This window comes from Leucopleurus acutus (genome assembly GCF_964270905.1).
Source record: "Leucopleurus acutus genome assembly, chromosome: 11".
Classification (NCBI taxonomy): Eukaryota; Metazoa; Chordata; class Mammalia; order Artiodactyla; family Delphinidae; genus Leucopleurus; species Leucopleurus acutus.
The window spans coordinates 99,426,031-99,448,900 of record NC_139152.1 but is presented as its reverse complement, the minus strand read 5'-3'; the positions used below and the strand labels follow the sequence as shown (position 1 = coordinate 99,448,900).

The window sequence follows — 22,870 nt, the reverse complement described above, 5'->3', positions numbered from 1 at the left end:
GAACTGAGGTGTTACACAGGGGATGAAAAGGCAAGCCCTCCAGGGGCCAAGGAGCCCCTCCCCCAGTAACAATACCAGGACTTAAGAGTTTACAGCGAAATCCACATACGCCTATTAGGCTCTTTTACACTAATACATAATTAAAGTGGAGACTGGCAAGTTCCTAAAGAGTAAGAGTGATTTTAAGAAAATATCACATTTTGACTTACGGTGGGCACATCACATTTCCCCCGTAATCTTCACTGTAACAGTACAGTCTTAGCAAGAACTTGCTGGGAATGTTAGGAAAAAGAAAACCACACATATCCAGCAATTTAAAAAGACAAACTATTTTTACCCAGGGGTGGGGGGGTGGATGGGGGTGTGAAGAGTTAATCCAATCATGACTTTCATGCCATTTTTGGTGAACATTCCGCATCGCATGCAAAAGCAAGCAGAAGGATGCACTGAAGGGTCCCCGACGAGGTGTGTGAGCCTTACTTTCTGGTGGGACCCAGGAGCACGCGCAGCTAAGCTGTGACCTGCTGAGGTCTGTCCCCCTTATTTCCTCAGCCCGTTAGCAGCTGGATAACCCTAAGGTCAACAGGGCAGGGCCAGGGTTACTTTAACAGCATCCACCACCAGCTGACTAAACTCCTCATGAATACTCCCAGTTGTAAAAAGAAAGAGGGAGGTGACCGCCCCTCCCCCCAACCTCACGCCACACCCGGGATGATGCCACCCCCGCCCAAGACAGCGAGCGCCTCCCTCTGTGAGTGTCTGAGGTCGCACACTGGGCAGCGAGCTGCAGCGCAGGTGTCGTGAGGCACTGGTGCGACTACCTGACCTCAGGTGCTTAAGAGTGACACATCGCAAAATGGATTCCCCGCCTCCTGTACCTCTAAAAGTTAAAGCTTTTTTTCTTTTTAAATAAAAGCAGCTGTACTATCTACACTGATTTTGACTTTTTTTAAAGTCAGAGACATCACGTGCTGAAGATCAGAATATACGCATGTGAGCCCTCGGGCACGGACCCTGAGCCTTTCAACAGGATCATCTGGTACCAGCATTAAGGATTCATGAGGAATGAATGAAAGTGGACATTTAGAACTTTACCTCTAGTTCATATGACCAGAGTCTTCAAAGAACCCTAGTGTTAGTTACCTGACAGCTATGGAGAAGTGAGTATTCGTGTGTGTACCCATGGCTCCCTTCCAAATGGACATACTGAATATCTTACTTTTTAAAAAGTAAATGGAAATTTCAGTATCAAATGCAGAATACACTGCTGTCTAAAAGTTAAAGGCAACATTTACACACAGTTTTCTCTTCCTTTTCCTTATTGCATGTTTCCTGGTTAGTTCACACGGCTCCTGTGTAATAAAACCCCTATGATTTAATAAGTTTAGGTTTTAGATCCATAGGGTTCACCATGGGACAAATAACCAAGAGCATATTCTCTTCCTTTTGTTGTATGCTTTAACCCTTTCTTTTCTATAAGGGTCTACAAACTACAAATTTGTGCTTTTAAATCTCATTCCTGGCAATCTCCCCCATCCCATTTGTCTCCAGGGGGAAACAGAAGTAAGAGCACCTCATGAATAAACCTACAAGACCAAAGAACAAGCTACTCATTTCCGTTTAAAATGAAACAGCAGTTCCAGAATCACAGTAAAGCAGCCGATGGGGTTAGAGGCCAGCGTCCACACGGAAAAAGCTGAAGGCAAACATTCAGTGCTCACATTTCAGCTGTAAAGTTAACACAGTAAAGCAAAGAACCATCTCCGCCACAGCACGGCAGCACGGTTCATGTGGACACACGTCAGCCAAGCCCGCCAGAAAGAAGACCGCTACAGGCAAGCTCCCTTCTGGACACACCGCCGTGAGAAGCCGTGCCGGTGGCGGCAGCTGACCCCAAACCCCTGGATCGGAAAAGCCTTTGGGAAATCTAATCGATACCCTGATTTCAGTCCATTAAGAAATCACCTGTGGTTAGTTTAATAAATGAACATTAAAAATCTTCCAAAAACTTCCTTTCAAATGTATTTCACACATTAGACAGTTCTTAAGAAGGGAGAATACAGTTTCTTGACACTTAACTTTAAAGGTTTTATTGGCCATATTAATCTTCCTCACAAAACTTTTAAGTTATCTATAAGCCCTAGAATGTCAAAGTAGGAAGAGAAGAAAACTAAATTTGGGGGCGGTGGGGAAGCAGCAACTTGGCAACAACTCCTCAGCCGAAGTGTGTTCAGGCATCCTTTTTCTCCTGTAAAATTCTGTGCAGCTCATCTGCATCCTCGCTTGTTTTTACCCGAATTAACATGGTAACTGGGGTGGTGGCGTTTTTCTCATCAATGGGTGGGTTTGGAACGCAGACAATAAGCACATTGTTTTTCCCTGTGCGAGTACACGGCATATTGGGCGGAATCAGAACATTGAGCAGTATGTTGCCTGCATTTAAACACAGGGAAAAAAACGCATCAAAATATATAAACTATAGTTCCGTGAAACTACAGCTTTAACAGGCTAAACATTAAACACCGGAGCAACTTATACTTAATGGAGCCACAGGAATGTCCTAAGGATGGCCACAGTTCCCTGCCAGATGCCAGCACGGTGTCCCCGAGAGAGGACCGTGGGCCTCTGGCAGGAAGTGGACTGGGCCTCCCCGAGGAAGACCCACCTTCTGCACACCTGCCCCAAGTCTCCCACAATCATGGCAGCAGCCCTAAACCAGCAGCACTTTAGAACACACCGTGCTTTCTTGCACTGCAGAAAAAACACGCCAGCAGGACGTGGAGGTTTCACTATGTCATTCGAACAGAGAACGGTCAGCAGAAAAACGGCTCTGTCAGAGGCCAGCACCGCTCACAGGGTGAGAGTGATGTTGCTATGATAGTATCACAAATTGGTCAAGTCCACAGGAAAGAAGACTCACACAAGTTTCTTTCCAGGACACAGTCTGGTGTCATCTGCCACCACCCACCACTTCCCCTTAGACCCGCCCTGAGCCCAGCCACTACCTCTTCCTTTCAGAGGACTGTTTTAAGGGTAAAGCTGGAGGATGGGGTAAAGGGTGGACAGCAACGAGTTAATGAATATTTGGTACATAAAAAGGATTCCTTTAAACAGTTAATTTCCTTTGTGTGTTTACTAAACCATCCGATTTACCTGTAGCTTCTTAGTCACATACCTAGCACAAAGGAAAATGAAAACCATTTCAGTTACTTCTTGGCAATAGCTTTCAATACATCCAGGTTTTCTTATACACTACTACCCTGGTACTCGACTAAATCTATAATCAGTAAGCACAGGATGAATTTGGCCTGAACAAACTCTATTCCGTTCCAAAGAACACATTAATATACTTGAAAATCTCGACTAAATCAGCAAAGGGCTTTTACATACTATGTGATTATGATTATTTTGTACCACCTGAAAAGAAAGATACCCACCTAAATTGGTGTCTGCCCGCACTAAGAGCTGTGTCTTCTGATTAGCCGTAGGTTTTAAATGTAGAGTGCCTACACCCTTCTCTTTAAATTCATTGTCTTTCTTGTAAAATAGTTTACACCTACAGAGAAAAATAATAGGTATGATCAGACACTCAATGACAGATCACGACAGTCACAGTTTTCTAACAGCCCCTGTTCACACTTGTGTGGAAGTCTGTTATTAAATGACAGCAGAGGAAGCTTAGGAAGAGCCTTCTACTGACCCACATCAGGTCTGGACACAGGCAGGTAAGAGAATCTGGTGAGACAGGCTGGAGTCCCTCCATATTTTTTTCTATTATACAGTGGGTCCTATACAACTCTTTAACAACGCTTCTGAAACCATCTTTTCTCAAAAGTCAGTCAAAATCACAGCCAAGCATCCCACACCTCCCTGACGTGCTCCTTCGGCCCTGAGCTCAAAAGAACTGACCTGGTCCTTAAAGAAGAGGAACAAATAGAGAACACACACACTGCCACACAAACACCACCCCCCCTTTCCTACTTCTTATTTTTGAATTCTCTTCAGGACTCCTTCAATTTTTGATCTCCCAAGATGTTGAAATAAGTCTGGAAAACATGCCTAAGCAAGGCCTAAAATAATGCTGTCAAATGTTTCCCCAGCCTCCTATCACACATCTCCTTAGGTTATTAATAAACAAATCAAACCTACTGCCTGTTCCTTTGATTTGCTCTGATTAGAAAAAAACCCTTGGGAATCCCCTGGCGGTCCAGTGGTTAGGACACGGCGCTTTCACTGCTGGGGCCCGGGTTCAATCCCTGGTCGGGGAACTAAGATTCCACAAGCCGTGCGGTGTAGACAAAAAAAAAAAGGAAAAAAATCTCAAGTCAGGGTCATTCTTTTACCTCATCTGTGTAATTAAATCTTTAAACAGGCAAAAGGAATTGCTGGTTTCTTTTAAAAGTTCTCAAAAATAAACATTTGGGAATCCCACAGGATTTGGTGATTCACACTATGAAAATTGCTGACTTAAGTCTGCAATGTTTGTATTAGAAAAACACATCCAGGGAAGCTTCTAAAAGGGCACAAATGTTTTTCAGTAAATATCTTTGTTAAAAAGCACGAATTTCATTGAGAGATAATTCAAAATTTCTCTTCAGCCTTCTGCTGAAATCAGCAGCTCTCATTAGACAAACAAAAAACAAAAGCCCAAACCAGCTCTCATCACTGAGGGAAAGAGAAAGTATTTACACATCCTTAACGGGAAGGAGTGGCTGCTGTGGAGAACTTCTTGGCTGTGAGAAAATCCACGAAGGTTAATGTGTCTCTAGGAAGGAATCCGAGATGCCACCTAGTTTAAGAGCATAAGTGAAACCAAACCTCCAATCAGTGACCAGGTGACTGTCTTTGTAGGGGAAGGAGGGGGGAAGAGAAGAAAGGAGAAAAAGGGAGAGAATGATGAGGTGAGACTGGGGCAGGAAGATCCAACAGAAAGGGCTGTCTCTAAAGCACCTGAAAAGCAGGAGAGAGCTACATTGACAGGAAAGAGTAGGGCACGCCCGGCAGGAAACAGGAAAGAGGAGGACACGCCCGGCAGGAAATTTTTAGAGCCGGATTATTTTTAAATAAACAGGCTAAGAATTCTTCCTTGTTCCAATTCAAAGAATGGGCACAGCCTGACCCCAGGATGGGACGCCCAGTAAGTTCTGCAGGGACAATGTCACCTGCGCTCTCCAGCCAGAAGCCTCTTTCCATGTCTCTGAAAAGTGGAACTCCCGTGACCGTTACTTACTTTTTGGAGTAAAAAGCATCTTCTTCTTTTACTTCAGTAACTACTACTTTGGGGGGCTCATCACTCTCCTCTTCATCTCCACCTTTTATAAAAACAACACTAACTCAGTAAGAGTCAAATCAAGAGCTTGAAAATGTGACAAAAGAAGTTCGTTACCTACCCCCCCAACCTACAAATTCCATGTAAGCTGATACAGAAACTGAAACACAATCTAATCGTGTGGGGGCGGGGATAAGGAGGCACTCACTGGATTTCTGCAGAAAGCCTTTGAATCCAAGTGTCTGTGCTTGTATTCAGTGAACAGGCAAACTCACACAGGAAAACAATCAGTCAACACTCACATATACTCAGATTACCCACTGGGAAATAAAAATCTCAGATGGGCTTCCAGCACTTTCATCCCCGAATGCTCCTGTGACTGTAGCTGCATCAGGCCAAGGCATAACCAATGAGAGCGATGACCAAAGACAATGGAGAAAATAACACCTTTACAGGACAAGTTGTCAGAGCAATTAGCCCAAAGCCAACGGTAAGCAACTTAAGCTCTGTCTGGGCCACCACGCCCCCGGACAGGCTGGTACCACGGGCACCCCCGGGCTGGGCCCAACAGCACTTCCCTTCACTCCAGCGCCTCAACCTCAGGGGAGAGCTAAGTCACTGCTGGACACAAATTACAATCCCCTTAAGAGAAGGCAACTGCATAAAACTGACTAGCGACTAAGAAAAACAGTTCTGGTGCTCAAACAATTCAGGTCACAAGCTCATTTCGATTTTAAGAAGGCACTCCTGAGTTAGGCCCTCCAGCGTGGGGCCGGGCATCTTTTTTTTTGGTACGCGGGCCTCTCCCGTTGCGGAGCGCAGGCTCCGGACGCGCAGGCCCAGCGGCCATGGCTCACGGGCCCAGCTGCTCCACGGCATGCGGGATCTTCCCGGACCGGGGCATGAACCCGCATCCCCTGCATCGGCAGGTGGACTCTCAACCACTGCGCCACCAGGGAAGCCCCGGGCATCTGTTATTTTAACAAGCTCTCCAAGTCTTCCTGTGCGTAAGATGTGTTAACCGCAAGATAAGGAATAAGTGCTTTGTGGAGGGGCATCCTGCTGAGACAGAGACTTAATTCAAACTCGACATCCCTTCCACAAGCGGCAGAGCCCCTGTGACTACGACAGACTCTCCCTCTGTCGTATTTAGGGCAGAGAAGAGGGGACTTCTTTATTCTATGCTTTGCCCTGGAGGGCCCTTACCTGAGGATACAGGTGAGGAGGGCAAGGCAACATAAGGAGAGTTTCCCTCCAGGTAGGAAAACATAGTATTTAACGGCCCACTGGCAATTGCAGTTCTCCTTCTCGAGGATCAATATGCCGATGCCTGAGAGACATACTTTTAACTGCTTATAAGCAAGAGCCTACATACACACAGTTTGTTCACAACCACCATGTGGTGAAGAGGGATTATGATACAACCCCTCTTTTCAGGGAGCTAAGAACCACCTAGGGAGTGGAGGGGCTGGGATTAAGGCCTGGTTTGGGGCACTAACATGACACACCACAGAAACTTCTAGAAAGGTGGCTGCAATCCAGACACATCTTGGGAAAACACTGTCAATTTGTTCCCCCACAGCTATGAAGTCTACCTTTTTTAGAGTAGAGTATGGTTTTGCCGTGTGAATTTATTTATAAGCAAATCTCTTAAAAACAAACAATTCAGTGAACGTCCATCATGAATTTTTCAATAAAATACAATTTTTTTAATGGAAAGCCAAGTATTTGATAATTTTCAAAGTCACTGTGCCAGATGTTTTTATATTATTTTTATTTTCATACTCTTAATCCTTAAAATAACCCTACCAAATTGGTCTTACTCCATTTCACGAATAAGGAGACAGACTCAAAGGAGTTAATCAACTCTGTCCGGGATCACACTCACGTCGGGGAAATGATGGAGTTGTGACGCGAATCCAGATCCACCTCGTGCACAAGGCTACACTTTTCCCACCAAATACAGAACTCCCACAAACCTAGAAGACTTCCAGGGCTGACTCTGTGTTTACCTTTGCAGTCGCTGCCGCCACCTTCTGCTCGGCTCTCCAACGTTTTAGTGGCAAATGGTGAAGAAACTGGTTTACTCTGGGTAATATCTTTGCCAAATAAACTGGAGTTTCCAGAAGAAAATGAAAATCCAGTCAAGGGGCCAGAGTTTAAGGAGCCCAAAACAGAACTATCAATTTTCTTGCCGAAATTAAATGAGGCACTTGTTGCTCCTAGTGACGGGTCCTTGTTCTTTTCAGACACAGCCTCCACCTTCTTTTCAGATGTATCCTCAGTTTTGTTGCCATGAAACAAAAATGTTGACTCTTGCTGTAATTCTGTTGAACCAAACAGGGAAGGAGGCTGTGTTTCAACTGATACTTTGTTGGTTTCACCTTCAGAATTACTGCTGCCACTGTTCCCATGTTGCTGTTCGATGCTTGCTAAGTATTTCTCATAGTCTTTAAAGATAGGTGTCAGATCACAGAGCGGGTTCGTGTTCACGTGCTTCACAATCCAATCCCGAACAGAGCAGTTTAAGGCCGCCAACTGCTTATGATAGGCATTCCTGTGGCGGGCGGCACTGGAGGTAAGGCCAGAGGAGGCAGGCTGCTGACTGTCGCCATTAGTTTTGGGATTTGAAATCTTTTTATCGACCAAGGAGGTAGGGCCATTTACAGCAACAGACCCTACAGGAAATTACAGTTTTAAGAATTTATTCAGAAGCTGATTTAATTAAGTCATCTTGATTTTCACACCACTCTGTCTTCGTATTTTGTGCTTTTACTGTATCCCATTTTTGTGACAGTTCAAGAAGTATGTGCACATATAGTATTTGGAAACTAGTTATTACAAAAATCAAATCAAACATTATATATATGAATATATCTATTTTTTACATGCTTGCATTAAACCGCTATAATTTTAAAATAATCTCTTCCTTCAAAAGGATGGCTTTTTTTACCTAAAACTGTCGAAATACTATGTTAGTACAAAACTTAATCCCCAAGGTTGTAAGGAGGAACATATATTAATGCAGTTAAAATCTTAATAGAAAGTACTTATCTTAATCACACTAAACATTCTGCCTAATTTAAATGAAACAGTATATACTCTTAGAATAACTAGCTAAGTATGATCCAATGAGTCAGGATCATTTCTAAGAACCAAAGATTTTAACCCATGATCCCATTCTCTGTTGTTAATCCCAAAACTTCTTGACCAATCCCCTCAAAACAGGATTAGGCAATCAACATGTCCTGGGCAAAATAAATCTAGACTGGGAACAGTAAGGTATGTGGCACACAGGAAATTCTTGGTACATTTATAATGAATGAGGGGGTGGGATGGGAGGCCTTTACAGAGGGTCTGCTAAGAGCTTCTTTTTCTCCTTTGACCCTTAGGTTGATTCTGAGGTCATTCTCATTTCGCAGTTGAAGATTTGGAGGCTCAAAGGTTAAGGAACTTCACCGAGGTCACACAGAGCTGGTAACTGGCAGAACTGAGGACAGAACCCAGGTCTATTTTGGCCTGTGCTCTACTCAGTTACTCTGTAAAGAGCCAAAAGCTCCCTAATTTCCATCCCTTTCACCATTACCCTGTTTTTGCTCATATAGCCTCATGACCCAGAAAAAGTACAAGAAAAACATCTTTGAAAGATATTTTTCATAGATCATCTTTACACAGATGTGACTCGGGGGAGAAGAACCTACTCACCAAAGGTGGCCTTGGTCTCGGTCGCTGTCCTTGCACTGGAGAAGGGAGGGGCACTAGTGATGCTGTTTCCGTTTGACAGTCCTTCCAAAGGCTTCCCTTCAGCGCCATTACCAAACCCAGAAAACCCTCCTCCTCCAGACGGTATGACCAAACCTTTAAAGTCTTTAAAGGCCCCTCCACCATCAGACTGAAATATAAAGGAAGAGCACACGTTAGATAACTCTACTTTTTTGTCTCCAAATAAGCAAGTGAATGACAGTATTATCTTGGCTAAACAGTACCCGGAATCCTTATGGAACCAGCATTAAAGGAAACTACCAGCACAAGCAGAAACAGAACATGGAGTTTACTCGTGACAGCTTTGCAGCCCGAAGCTGCCTTCCTAAAACAGGAAGAATAGATGTAATTTACAGTGAAATAATTTTTTAAAATATATTTAGGATATAAAAGGTTAAAAAGACTAATTCAAATAAATTGATGGACTCACCACCGAGGCACAGAACTGTAACTAAAAACACATTCTCAACACAACTAAACCCCAAATGAAAGATTTTTCATATACTACTCAAAGACCCTTTGCCTAAGGAAGTTGTAGAAACATCAAGTGAGGTTAACTAAAAGTACTTTACCCACTACTTATAATTTCCTAAGAACTTTTGTTGCTTTCAGCCTGCTTTCAGTATACAGAAACTTGCGAAGTTGACTGAGTCCCAATTCTAGATTTTCCGTTAGTTGAGAAATCCAGAGGCAACATTTTTTTTTGCGGTAGGCGGGCCTCTCACTGTTGTGGCCTCTCCCGTTGCGGAGCACAGGCTCCAGACGCGCAGGCTCAGTGGCCATGGCTCACGGGCCCAGCCGCTCCGCGGCATGTGGGATCTTCCCGGACCGGGGCACGATCCCGCGTCCCCTGCACCACTGCGCCACCAGGGAAGCCCCAGAGGCAACATTTTATTCCCAAGGTTTTCTCTGCTTTCTTTAGCAAGGTCTTTCTCCCAGACCTATCCTGCTGTTGGTAGCTCTCTCCCATCTCTAACCCAAGATGCTCTGGAAATGTTTGGCATGCCTTATGAAATTCTAACGCTGCTCTCTGCCCCTGGGCTGTGGTCTGCACTGTTTCTGCCTCTTCACTGTCACTTGTCCACAGCTGGCCCGTCCCTCCTTGAGCCTGTCTCCCCTAGGCATCTCGTTCTTCATCATGAGTTTGCACTCTTAGACCTCTTCTCTTCCCCTGGCTTCAATCTCCTTGATGGGGAAATTTCTCAGAGCTGCACCCACCTCTCACGCCACTTCCTGTTCTGAGTGGCCAATCAATACACCTAGTGGTCTCCTAGAGAACTCCACTTGGATGTACCACAGGCCCTTGAAATACATTTTTCTTTTTTCTTTTTTTTTTAAAGAGATGTGCATGGCAGCACAGATGGCAGGAGAGTTTGGGGGAGAATGGATACATGGATATGGGGTGAGTCGCTTTGCTGTGCACCTGAAACTGTCACAATATTGTTAATTTGCTACACCCCAATATAAACTAAAAAGTTAAAAAAAAAAGAGAGATGTGCAATTTATTTATTTTTTTGGCCACACCTGGAGGCGTGTGGGATCTTAGTTCCCCGACCAGGGCTCGAACCTGCACCCCCTGAATTGAGAGGCGGAGTCTTAACCACCAGACTGCCAGGGAAGTCCCGAAATACATTTCTAAAACAAAATCGATCACCTCCTCCCTAATGAAGCTGTCCCTCCCCCCGGTATCTTCATGAAAGAGCCACCAAATGTAACTTGGCTCAACACCTACATCCAGCCAGTCACCAGTTTCAAGAATGAAATCAGGCCAGAAAAGAACTCGGAATAAAGAAAAACTGAACAGAGCCACCACAGAACATGCAGTTCCGTAGGTTTATTCCGAGGATGCCACCCAAGATGTTCAAACCAGCCTCTCCTGCCTGACAACAGATGTCCAGGTCACCAAGACAGCACTCACGTGTCTGGAATTTATTTGAGGGATGAGGACTATACTGGGGAAGAGTTATTAAACAAGGAGTGATGGCTGAATACTGACCACATGATTTCAGTTCACGAGTTATAACTCATCTTTTATCCTTTGGAACACAGGAATGAAACATTTTAATATACCATATTACACTAGAAGGAAAAACAAAATGGGCAACGCTTCTATTATTCTCAAAGGCATCAGCCTACCCACAGCTCGATCCTAGGGAGCAGACAACACTTTGAGAATATCCTGCATTTTCCTTTCTTACTTCCAACACCCACTTCCCCTGTTTCCTACTGCTATACTCTTTTCCCTCTTCATACTATCACTCAACTCAAATTTGTCTACATCTATATCTTATTTCTGCAATTGGATAAGTTCCCTTTAAGGTACAGATCTCTTATTTATTTACTTACTTATTTATTTTTTCTTCTTTAATATAAATTTATTTAATTTTATTTATTTTTGGCTGAGTTGGGTCTTTGTTGCTGTGCGTGGGCTTCCTTTAGTTGTGGTGAGCGGGGGCTACTCTGCTGCGGTGCGCGGGCTTCTCATTGTGGTGGCTTCTCTTGTTGTGGAGCACGGGCTCTAGGCATGCGGGCTTCAGTAGTTGTGGCACATGGGCTCAGTGGTTGTGGCTCGCATGCTCTGGAGCGCAGGCTTGGTAGTTGTGGTGCATGGGCTTAGCTGCTCTGTGGCATGTGGGATCTTCCCGGACCAGGGCTGGAACCCGTGTCTCCTGCACTGGCAGGTGGATTCTTAACCACTGTGCCACCAGGGAAGCCCCAGATCTCATATTTATTATCTTTTTCTATCTCCCATGGTCTACACCAAGGATTTTCACAAATTCTTGGTGCACTAGGCATTTAAAAAAGCATTTATTAACAACCCAGTAAAAAAAATGGGCATAAGATCTAAACAGACATTTCCCCAAAGAAGACATACAGATGGCCAACAGGCACATAAAAAAATGTTCAACGTCGCTAATTATTAGACAAATGCAAATCAAAACTATCAATACAATGAGGTATCACCTCACGCCGGTCAGAATGGCCACCATCAAAAAGTCTACAAGTAATAAATGCTGGAGAATGTGGAGAAAAAGGAACCCTCCTACACTGCTGGCGGGAATGTAAATTTGTGCAGCCACTATGGCGAACAGTATGGAGGTTACTTAAAAAAACTAAAAACTACCATACAATCCCACTCCTCGGCACATATCCGGACAAAACTATTGATATAATTCGAAAAGATACTTGTACCCTAATGTTCACTGCAGCACTATTTACAAGAGTCAAGACAGGGAAGCAACCCTAATGTCCACTGACAGATGACTGGATAAAGATGTGGTATATGTATACACAATGGAATGTTACTCAGCCATAAAAAAGAATGAAATAATACCATTTGCAGCAACATGGATGGACCTAGAGAATATCATAGTAAGTGAAGTAAGCCAAACAGAGAAAGACAAATATGATATCGCTTATATATGGAATCTAAAACAATGATACAAATGAACTTCCCTACAAAACAGAAATATGACTCACAGACTTAGAAAACAAACTTATGGTTACCAAAGGGGAAAGGTGGGGGGAGGGATAAATTACGAGTTTGGGATTAACACATATACAACACTACTATATATTAAATAGATAACCAACCAAGGAATTGCTGTACAACACAGGGAATTATACTCAATATCTTGTAATAATGAACTTAACAATGAAAAATTATATGTATTAAAAAAAAGACATTCTTGATAGATTACATAAAAGACAGTAATTAAAATAAAAGCATTTATTCATCTGACTGCTCCCAGAGGTGGAAATACTCTACAGCTCAGAAATCAAGTTAGCATTTAATACCAGAAGCTGTAAGAAAACACTCACTTCAAATCCAACATTCCTACGCTTTGCTTTCTTTATGGCTCTATTCTTCAAGACTTCCTCACTGGCCACCGAGAATGTTCCCACCTGCAGGAGTGTACAAATTAATCAGCAACAAGATAAGGCCAAAAAGGAGATAAAATGCTGAACAAAAAAGCTAGACCAGACAAACTGATCAATATCTTCTGGTTTCTTTTTATTTTGGTTTGTTTTTTTTTTCCGGTACGCAGGCCTCTCACTGCTGTGGCCTCTCCCGTTGCGGAGCACAGGCTCCGGAAGTGCAGGCTCAGCGGCCACGGCTCACGGGCCCAGCCGCTCCGTGGCATGTGGGATCCTCCCGGACCGGGGCACGAACTCGTGTCCCCTGCATCGGCAGGCGGACTCTCAACCACTGCGCCACCAGGGAAGCCTTCTTCTGCTTCTTAAGTAACACAAATTATGGAGAGGGCACGTTAAAGTTTATGTCTAGTATCCTGTGAATTCCAATGCTAGTTAGGTGAATCAGAAACCTTCCAGAAACTACAAATCCAGACTTTATCACAATTCAGAGACAAGAGCACATACATCAAAGTTCTAAGAAGACCAAGATCGTCAAAACTTTGGCGCAAAGCTGTTCATGATCAATTCTTCGAATATTTCAAACATATTCAAAGACATTACCCAGATGCCCAAATCTAATCTCTTACAACTATGGTTTTTAAACATAAATTTTATGTTCATAATACATATTATTTTAAAGAAGAGCTTCGCCCATTTGCCCATGATCCAGAACACCACTGAGACTGGGACTCTAAGTAACCTGTTGGAAACCTGCTGAAAACCTTTCGCTTTACTTCAACCCTTCTTTTTACCCTGGAGGAATGGCATAAAATATTTTCTGTAAAAAGTTCTCATCTGTACTTATTTCAGATAATGCTAAACTTAAAGAGATCTCTACACCCACAGAAGGGACCATTTGGCTACATCTGACCCAAATTAAATGTAATGTCCTTCCACACTCATTTCATTAGAATCTGTCCAAATGGAAGTTTTTTCATTCCTGAAGTATTTTAATGTCAAAACAAATCATTATATGGTAGGCCCAGAATGTAACTGTGCCTAAAACCTGGAAAGAACTAAAGTTACCAAAGACTTGCTTAAAAAGTACCAAGTCAGTCAGAATTGTTAAAAGCTCTTTTAAAAGCCCATACTTGTGATTTTGGTTTCCCCAAACATACCAGTACACATATTTGTAAGGGAAAAAATATTAATATTAGGAAACAGATTGAAAAAGAAGGAGAACAGCAGCCTAAGAATTATCTTGGAAACACTTTTGCAAACTCTTGAAAATATACGTCTATTTTGTAACCTAGCACACGTCTACTAACTGGAAAGGCTAACTTCGTGCAGATTTCCTTAGTGAACTGGCCTGGGAGTATCACACTGCTGATGAGGCACTTTAGAAATGCAGCTGTGTTCTATTCTTTGTAAGACAAAAATTAAAAGATTTCCTCAGGGAAGACCATTTTTATTTTGTTAGGAAAGAAACTAGGCCATCTAAATTCTATTCCTATTAACGCAGTTGTTGGGGGGTGGGAGATGGGGAGTGTCTTAAGAATATGAAATAAAATGGGCCTCCAAAAAGCATTACATTACAGTAAGGGAGAAGACCTCAATCTTCTAAAATCTAAAACTGTGAGCATGGCAGACTAAGACAGTGGTGGTGAACCACTTTACAAGTTTGAGTGCTGGCACTAAGTTTATGTGCTTAGTGCTGGCTAAGTTTATGACTAGATCATTCACTCACCCTTCAATCTAGGCTAAAACCATGGGTTTAGAATGCTCCAATGAAATGCTACATGAAATTCAGGAGGAAGGTGCTTCTACAAAGGAGCAGAGTATTTAGGGAACAGTTGCTAATGGAAAAGCACACCCAAATGTCATCAATTTCTAGACTAAGTACAGATCGTAAGAAACCAGACTATTTCCAGTTCTGGATGTTCTTAAAAAGGCCTTTTAATTTTACCAGAGTCTTCACGAGGAATCCCAAAATGAATTTAAATTTGGAAGTAGAAGGAAATCATTCTTAGGGAAATTATTTCTTACCTCTTCTGCTTCATCTTCTTCATCCCAATTCCTATCCGTCAGTTCTTTCTCGGCAATTCTTTTGGCCATTTTTTCGAACCTAAAAGCAAAAAGATTAGAAGTAATAAGTTTACTTTTCTAGAATATGATTTAACTCTTACAAAGAATTTTAAAAATTCACTCTAGCATGAAATGAGATAAAAACATTCCTGATACCAGTGGGCACTGCTTTAACGAGAACTCTGTAGCACTGTGGGGCTCCTAGTGTCACGAATCCAATAAAGATTACTGGAGGAGGCAGTGAGGTCCTCTAAGGCACAGTGAACAATATACTAAATCAACTGCATTTGAAAAAATTACAATGAAACACTGATTTTTAAAAATCAGAAATCTGAAGAACTGAATAATAATCAACAAATACTTAACTTATTCCATGCAACTTATACTTACACAGAGTCTTGCTACAGGCAAGACATTTTTAATATTTAAAATTCTCTTAAGGATGATAAAGTACAACCTCAGTTAAGAATTTGAATAAGGTATTGGAATTACCTTCCCAACATGAGTACAGATGGTCCCTGACTTACAATGGTTCGCCTTGCAAGTTTTCAAGTTTACAATGGTGTGAAAGCAATACGCATTGAGTAGAAACCTTCTTTCAGATTTTGATCTTTTCTCAGGCTAATAGGCGGTATGATATTCTCTTGTGATGCTGGCCAGCGGCAGCAAGCCACAGCTTCCAGTCAGCCGGCCACACCATCACAATCGATACACTTACAACCATTCTGTACCCATACAGTCGTTCTGTTTTTCATTTTCAGTACACTACTCAATAAATTACGAGATATTCAACACTACTATAAAACAGTCTTTATGTTAGATGATTTTGCCCAACTGTAGGCTAATGTAAGTGTTCTGAGTACATTTAAGGTAGGCTGAGCTATGATGTTCGGTAGGGTAGGTGTATTAAATGCATTTTCGACTTACAGTATTTTCATCTTACCATGGGTTTATTGTGACGAAACCCCAACATATGTTGAGGAAGATCTCTATTCATTTTTAGGCTACAAACAAGTTGACAGTAATCTATTTCCCAAGATTGAACATTTAATTACCCCAAATTGCATATTTCTAAGCTAGGACATCATTTAAAAGTTTAAAATATGATTAATATGGATGTGTTAACATTCCTAGAATTTTTAACTCTTCAAAAATAAGCCATCAGGGCTTCCCTGGTGGCGCAGTGGTTAAGAATCCACCTGCCAATGCAGGAGACAAGGGTTCGAGCCCTGGTCCGGGAAGATCCCACATGCCGCGGAGCAACTAAGCCTGTGCGCCACAACTACTGAGCCTGCGCTCTACAGCCCGCAAGCCACAACTACTGAGCCCACACGCCTAGAGCCCGTGCTCCACAACAAGAGAAGCCACCACAATGAGAAGCCCGGGCACCGCAATGAAGAGTAGCCCCCGCTCGCGCAACCAGAGAAAGCCCGCGCACAGCAACGAAGACCAACACAGCTAAAAATAAAAATAAAATAAATTTATAAAACAAAAAAAAGCCATCAGCTCAACTCCTTAAAAACCATGGTGTTACGGGGAGAAATAAGAGTCAGGGATTGACAGTATTATCTCTACGAGCACTTATTCAAGGTGGGTACTTGTATCCATCCCTTAAAATTTCCAATTTATTTTGTGATCCTAAGATCATAAATCCTTTGCTATTAAAAACAGAAACAATCAATGGAGAGCTCCACTGTGAGTGTTGTGCTGGATTCTTCCCTAACTTACCAGTTAAATGGACCAAAAAACTCCATTTCCTCTGCTACTTACCTTGCCCAGGAATTTATCGATTAGTTTGGAACACTAGCCAGCATTCCTGAAAACCAGCCTAGCTTCCTTCCTATGGTCCTTCCCCAGTCTCATTTGCCTTCAACACCACAACCCACCAGAGTAAGGTTCTAGAACCTCCTGGTCATTAAGATACAAACTTACACAACAGGCCTCTTGCCTTCCAAGATGGCCCACACTCTGTCTATGGAGTGTGTATCTCCCTGAATAAACCTTCTTTCACTCTACTGTGTCTTGCTCTTGAATTCTTGCCTGCACAAAGCCAAGAACCCACACTGGGCGGCCATCCCAGGGACGCAGACATGACTTGGGATGTGACTGTCCTCTCGCACCCCACTCTCTTTGCTGCAACATCTTTTCGGGCACCCAGTGCGGGGCCTCAAAGGCCATAATCTCGATCCGCCTACTGGGCTATGGCTCCCCTCTGAAGGGTGGCTGGGCCTTACCCTGAGCCACGTCGATTCAAGTAGCCCGTTAAGGGGCAGCTGACGTCGCCTGCAGGATCTGCCAGAGACCAGTTCTCTGGCCACGAAGAAGCGCACTGAGGCCAAGGCTTCTCCCCCTCAGTCTTACTCATTCTCCTATTGCTCTATGTCTTCAGACTTGAAAAGATCCACCCAGACGACCACCAAACATCCAAATTAAGACCGCGCGGCAAGTAACTGACAACTTGGATGGGTCTAAAGAACTCCTGCCAGGGGGCTTATCTGGTGGCGCAGTGGTTGAGAGTCTGCCTGCCAATACAGGGGACACGGGTTCGAGCCCTGGTCTGGGAGGATCCCACATGCCACGGAGCAACTAGGCCCGTGAGCCACAACTACTGAGCCTGAGCGTCTGGAGCCTGTGCTCCACAACAGGAGAGGCCACGATAGTGAGGCCGCGCACCGTGATGAAGAGTGGCCCCCGCTTGCCGCAACTAGAGAAAGCCGTCGCAGAGAAACGAAGACCCAGCAGCACAGCCAAAAAAAAAAAAAGAACAAACTTACACATCACCCACTGCATGTTAGTATCTATAAAATAAAATTCAAACGCTGGCATTCCAAAGTCCTCCAAAATCTGACCCCCTGGTAGGGTAATCACAGAGGGCCTTTCAGCTTTTAATACTCTTCTAATAATCTCTCAATTTTTCTTTTACAAGTGCTTCTTTCTGATTACAGAATAAATGGTTTTAAAGTCCCAAATTCTAAAACATAAATGAGAATTAACGTAATTTTCATTCATTACCTGCAAATCCTCTTTTTTAATGCCTCCCTCCCAAACACTTGGTCAAGTTTTGCTATTAATCTTTGTCATCCAGAAAACAAACAAGGTACCCTTACACATAAATCCTTACTAAACTTGAACTGTTCAGAGGCCAGGTCTCTGTATGGATTCTTTTGGGCCATTTTCCTACTCAGTAACTAGCACCTCCACCAGAGGGCGGAAGAGGGGAGAATCTGAAACAGGCATTTTTTTGCTATCAACTATTAACTTAATAACTTAATAGGTATTAAGATTAACTGGCAAAAAGGGGTGGAGGTGAAAGTGCAAAACCTGTGATAAGCGTAAAATTGTAACACCTAACTCATACCCACAACTGAAGAGACAACTGGCATACGGAAACAACCTAAATTAATGTAGCTGCTTCTTGTTCCACCATATTTATCCCATCAATGACTAACCAGAGAGCCGGTTTCTTTGTTTCACTCACTCATTTACCTCAAATCCACTCCCCCACCCGCCCCCCCAATGGCTGACGGTCCGGCTGTTGCAGAATCAGAGATCTGCGGCACGATGTATTTGAGAAAATACTATAAAATGCTAGAATACAGTTTTGCCATTTTGTTGCTGGAGACCCTGGGCAAATTTTATTTAATTTTTGTGCCTCAGTTTCTTCATTTGTAGAACAGGGAGGTGTTGTGAAATTTAAATGAGATTCACAAAAAGCTTAGTTTAGAACAGTGCCTGGAACAGAGGAAGGACTCAATAAATATTATTAAAGGAACAAGTTTTGTTAGAAGCAAGGGCTACAAAATACTACTTCTAACTTAAAAGCTGTAGTGTGGGAAAAGAATTAACCTGAATTATGAGTCTGGCTTTAAAAAATACGTTACCAAATCCATATTTTATTTCAAAGCATGATACTTCAGACAATAATCTTCTTTTTATGCCAGAAGAGAAAAAGGGAAAAAAATCCCTGTAAAGTACTTAACACAAAGTCTGGCACCTAGAGTCTTATGTGCTATTACGAAGAACTTAAAAAACATGTGGGCTTGTGGTTTAAAAGGCACCAAATTATGAAATGATTACTAGGTATGAAGCATACCTTGTGATAGCAAATTGAAACTTTTGGTAATTGGAGAAAACTTTATTTGTGCCCGACATAGTGAGGTATGCGATCTCTACCACCTGGTGCTGCCCCACCCTTGGGGTTTAACTTCAGTCCACAACAGTTTTAAGATGGAAACAGATTTGAACATACTCGACGGTGTGATGCCCGGAGGAAAAAGGGAACATGGGGCCGGACCCCGGAGGCTGAAACGCTAAGGAAAAACGAAATCTCTAACACTGCTTCTTTTTTTTTTTTTGTGGTACGCGGGCCTCTCGCTGTCGTGGCCTCTCCCGTTGCGGAGCACAGGCTCCGGACGCGCAGGCTCAGCGGCCATGGCTCACGGGCCCAGCCGCTCCGCGGCATGTGGACGTTCCCGGACCGGGGCACGAACCCGCGTCCCCTGCATCGGCAGGCGGACTCGCAACCGCCACCAGGGAAGCCCTCTAACACTGCTTCTTAATTGGACAGCCTAACGGGTGATCGGTGGCCTGAGACTGCAATAAGAAAGTGAAGCCAGACCAAGGAAGTGGTGGAAGGAGCTAAAAGAAAGAAACGAGTACCGAGAGGAACCGCTAGGAAATAAACCGAGGGGGCCTCGCCAGGACGGTCCCTGCCCGCTCCGGCTCCTGCCTCCACCAGGGCCGCAGGGGCCCTGCGCCCGGGCGGGCCTTACCCGAGTCGGGCCCCGCACCCAGCTCCTCCCTCCCAGGGTCCCCATTCCAGGCCCGGGTCCCGCACTCGGATCCCGGCTTCCTCCTCCCAGACCCGGGCCCCGCACCCCGGCTTCCGCGCTCGGCCCCCGCCCCTACCGCGCCGCCCGCCCGCCTCTCACCTCGCCGGCGGCAGCCGCGGCCCTCGCTGGGTTGTGGGTGCGGCGAAGCCCGGGTGCGTAGCGGCGAGCAGGTGCGAGGTCGCGGCCGCGGCGCTCGGGTCTGAAGCGGCGCCCGGTCGCTTCCGGTGCTCTGAGAGCCTCGAAGGATTCGGTGGTCGGCAAGCCCTGAGACTCAAACACCATGTCCCTCGGGGACCTCGTCTCTCTGCATTGGGCAGTGAGGGGGAGAGCCGTCCGTTAGCAGGAGACAGTTGGGAGAACGGCGGCCCACACGCCCCACGCCGCCATTTTCTAACGCGAAACTACCCCTCACGACCAATTCGAAAAAAAGGGAGGAAAGAAACGCCCGCGTCTGGCTACTACGCAAGTGCGCCGGAGCCTTGGTTTGCAGCTCCTCCTACGGCGGCAGCGGGGCGTCACGCAGCGCATGCGCCCAACTGCTTTAAAAAACGGCCGCCGGAGCGCTCCCCTCTCACGCATGCGCGCGCGCATGCGCGCACTCCACGCGCCGGCCTCTAGGGCGACGGGTGCCGGCGGCCAGGGGTTTAGCGCGCGTTGGTCACGTGTCGGCGGCCGTAAGCGTTTGAGGCGTCGCTCGCCGGTCGCTGCTGGTGGTGGGCGCGGCTGGGAGTCGCGAGGCGCCAGGGAGAGCGGGGTCAGTCAGGCAGTGTGGCCGGGGCTCGTGGTGTCCGTGTATGGTGCTGGAGGGCTGAGGAGAGATAGGCCGTGACTCCCAGAGACGTGAGTGAATTCGGGTAGCGTCACGGCGGGACCTCGGCGCCGGGGGTCCGCGACGCGCCGGCTGCGGATGCTCGGAAGGCCTGGGGTTGCGGAGCCGGGAGGGACGGCCGCGGGCGTGGATGAGAAAACCGGACCCGTCCGCCGTTGCACGGCCACCTTGTATTTGTTTTCCGTGGTGGGTTCCCTAGAGGCCAGGTAACTTGCCATTTGCGCACCTAGTCGGGGTCAACGAAGATGAAGTCTGCAAACACATTTTTAAACTGTGGGACTAATACATGTGTCCAGTGTCAGGATTTGTGTTCGTGTGTTTTTATTTGAGTACTACAGTGTAGCGTCTCAGATATCACGTACATTAATAGATTAAGCTGTACAAAGCGGTTCAACTTTAACTCTCCTTGCCTAACGGTTAATAGGACATTATGGGAATTTGACCCATTATTAACGCATCAGGAAAGTTGCCTCAGAAAAAGAACATTCTGGGACTTTACTGGTGGCGCAGTGGTTAAGAATCCGCCTGCCAGTGCAGGGGACGCGGGGTCGAGCCCTGGTCGGGGAAGATCCCACGTGCCGTGGAGCAACTAAGCCTGTGCGCCACAACTACTGAGCCTGCGCGCCACAACTACTGAGCCTGCGCTCTACAGCCCCGTGAGCCGCAACTACTGAGCCCACGCGCCACACCTCCTGAAACCCGCGTGCCAAGAGCCCGTGCTCCACTCGCCGCAACTAGAGAAAGCCTGTGCGCAGCAACAAAGACCCAACACGGCCCATAATAAAAATAAATAAATGAATAAATAACTAAAAGAAACATTCTTAGAGCAGTGGTTATTAACCTTTTTTGGGAGGAAGGGTTTATGGATTACTTGAAAATGCAAAGAAAGTTTGTGCATACAGTCATGTAGGAAACCAGTTTGCACATAATTTCAGGGTGTTTGTGAGTCCTCCCTAAAAGCCTATCCATGGACTGACTAGCGTGTTAAAGACTGCTTGTCTAGGTACTAGATTACACATCATAAGGGTTTAAAGAAGAACAAAGGTGACCCCTATTATGTTTACTTCTCCTAGGATGAGACATTCAAAACAGTTGTTGCCAGGTGTTTGTTCTTTTTCTGAGGATGTACGTGATAAATACCCAGCCAGGGAACTGTATTATTGTGTATCTTTCACACCGTCCTTGTAAATTGGATGGAATGCGAACTGTACGTATGACTAGTCAGAGAATGTTGACTGACAGTGTATTACAGAAAGAGAGATCTCCAGAGGCATGCTCTTTAGTGGGTTTTTTTTGTTTTTTTTATCTACAAAAAGAGACATAATACCCTTCAGGATGATACATGACTTGGCAAAGCTATGCAGTTGGTTAGTGGCAGAGCTAGGGCCAGAGCCCAGGTCTCACTTCCAGCCCATCGTTCATTTCAACAATCATGGAATGCCTACTGCTGGACACTCCACAGATGTTACAAGTGGCCCCTCATCTCTTCCAGCTGTCCCAGGTCAGCCTTCCCACACGTCACACTGGCTGTTCTAAGTCCTTACCACTTAAACCTCACTAGCCACATTTCTCCATATTCCACCTCCCAACCCCCAGCCTCACCTCCTGCCTAACCATCCTTAGTACATACTATGCATTCAACTAGTTACCAAATGAATGAACCCCTTTTATTTTTCTTCATTGAGAGACATTATCCCAGATATTTCTGGGTTCCCTTCTGACTAGTAGTTTGTGAATCTTCATGTTTGGTTCTGTCTGTGTGAAGCTCATTCATTCCAAACTTATTAGTGCCTTAGACACTGAATGGTAATTTTTGTTTTTCACAGGCAAGTGTGATTACTAGACAACTTGCTATATAATATCTGGTCCTTACTGCATAAAGGACCCAGCTTAGGTAGTGCTAGGCTTTCTTATAGTCAACATTGAAATGTGGCTAGTTAAAATCACAACTTTTATTCTTGCAGTAATCCATTATTTATCTTGTAAGGCTGAGCTGGTACATTTATTTCTTAATTACGTGTTGTAGTATGAGGTAATTGATGCCTTTCTAATGCAAATAAAGACTTATGCATATAATAGCACAATAGCACTTTAGCTGACTTGCACAAAACTGTGGTGGGTTTTAGTGCTCTACTAAAATGGCAGCTTTAAACAGGCTATAACTCAGGAGAATGAAGGCAGTCTGTATGCAACCCCTACCTCCACTGAATTCAGCTTCCATTTGTCACTCATTTT

General features: G+C 44.7%; 1 protein-coding gene across 2 annotated transcripts; it reads right to left on the bottom strand.

Annotated features, from left to right (window-relative positions):
- Positions 1-351: 351 nt before the first annotated feature.
- NUP50 (nucleoporin 50) lies at positions 352-20,030 on the bottom strand. 2 transcript variants are annotated; one of them, XM_082849709.1, is made up of 8 exons: positions 19,906-20,030; positions 14,936-15,014; positions 12,854-12,937; positions 8,975-9,161; positions 7,282-7,947; positions 5,231-5,312; positions 3,438-3,556; positions 352-2,433 (listed from the first exon to the last, which is right to left on the bottom strand). In XM_082849709.1, exons 2-8 carry the CDS (start codon positions 15,002-15,004, stop codon positions 2,231-2,233), a joined length of 1,410 nt encoding a protein of 469 aa, XP_082705835.1. In that variant the 5' UTR covers positions 15,005-15,014; positions 19,906-20,030; the 3' UTR covers positions 352-2,230. The 2 variants fall into 2 exon arrangements, with proteins under 2 accessions (XP_082705835.1, XP_082705834.1); XM_082849708.1 differs by lacking the exon at positions 7,282-7,947 and having other exon boundaries at positions 19,906-20,024.
- Positions 20,031-22,870: the final 2,840 nt, after the last annotated feature.

Coding starts and splice junctions, on each gene's coding strand:
- NUP50 (XM_082849709.1), bottom strand. CDS start 15,004: ATGGCCAAAAGAATTGCCGAGAAAGAACTGACGGATAGGAATTGGGAT. Junction 12,938..14,935: donor AAGAAGATGAAGCAGAAGAG/GTAAGAAATAAT, acceptor ACACTCCTGCAG/GTGGGAACATTCTCGGTGGC. Junction 5,313..7,281: donor TGGCGGCAGCGACTGCAAAG/GTAAACACAGAG, acceptor TTTTTATAAAAG/GTGGAGATGAAGAGGAGAGT.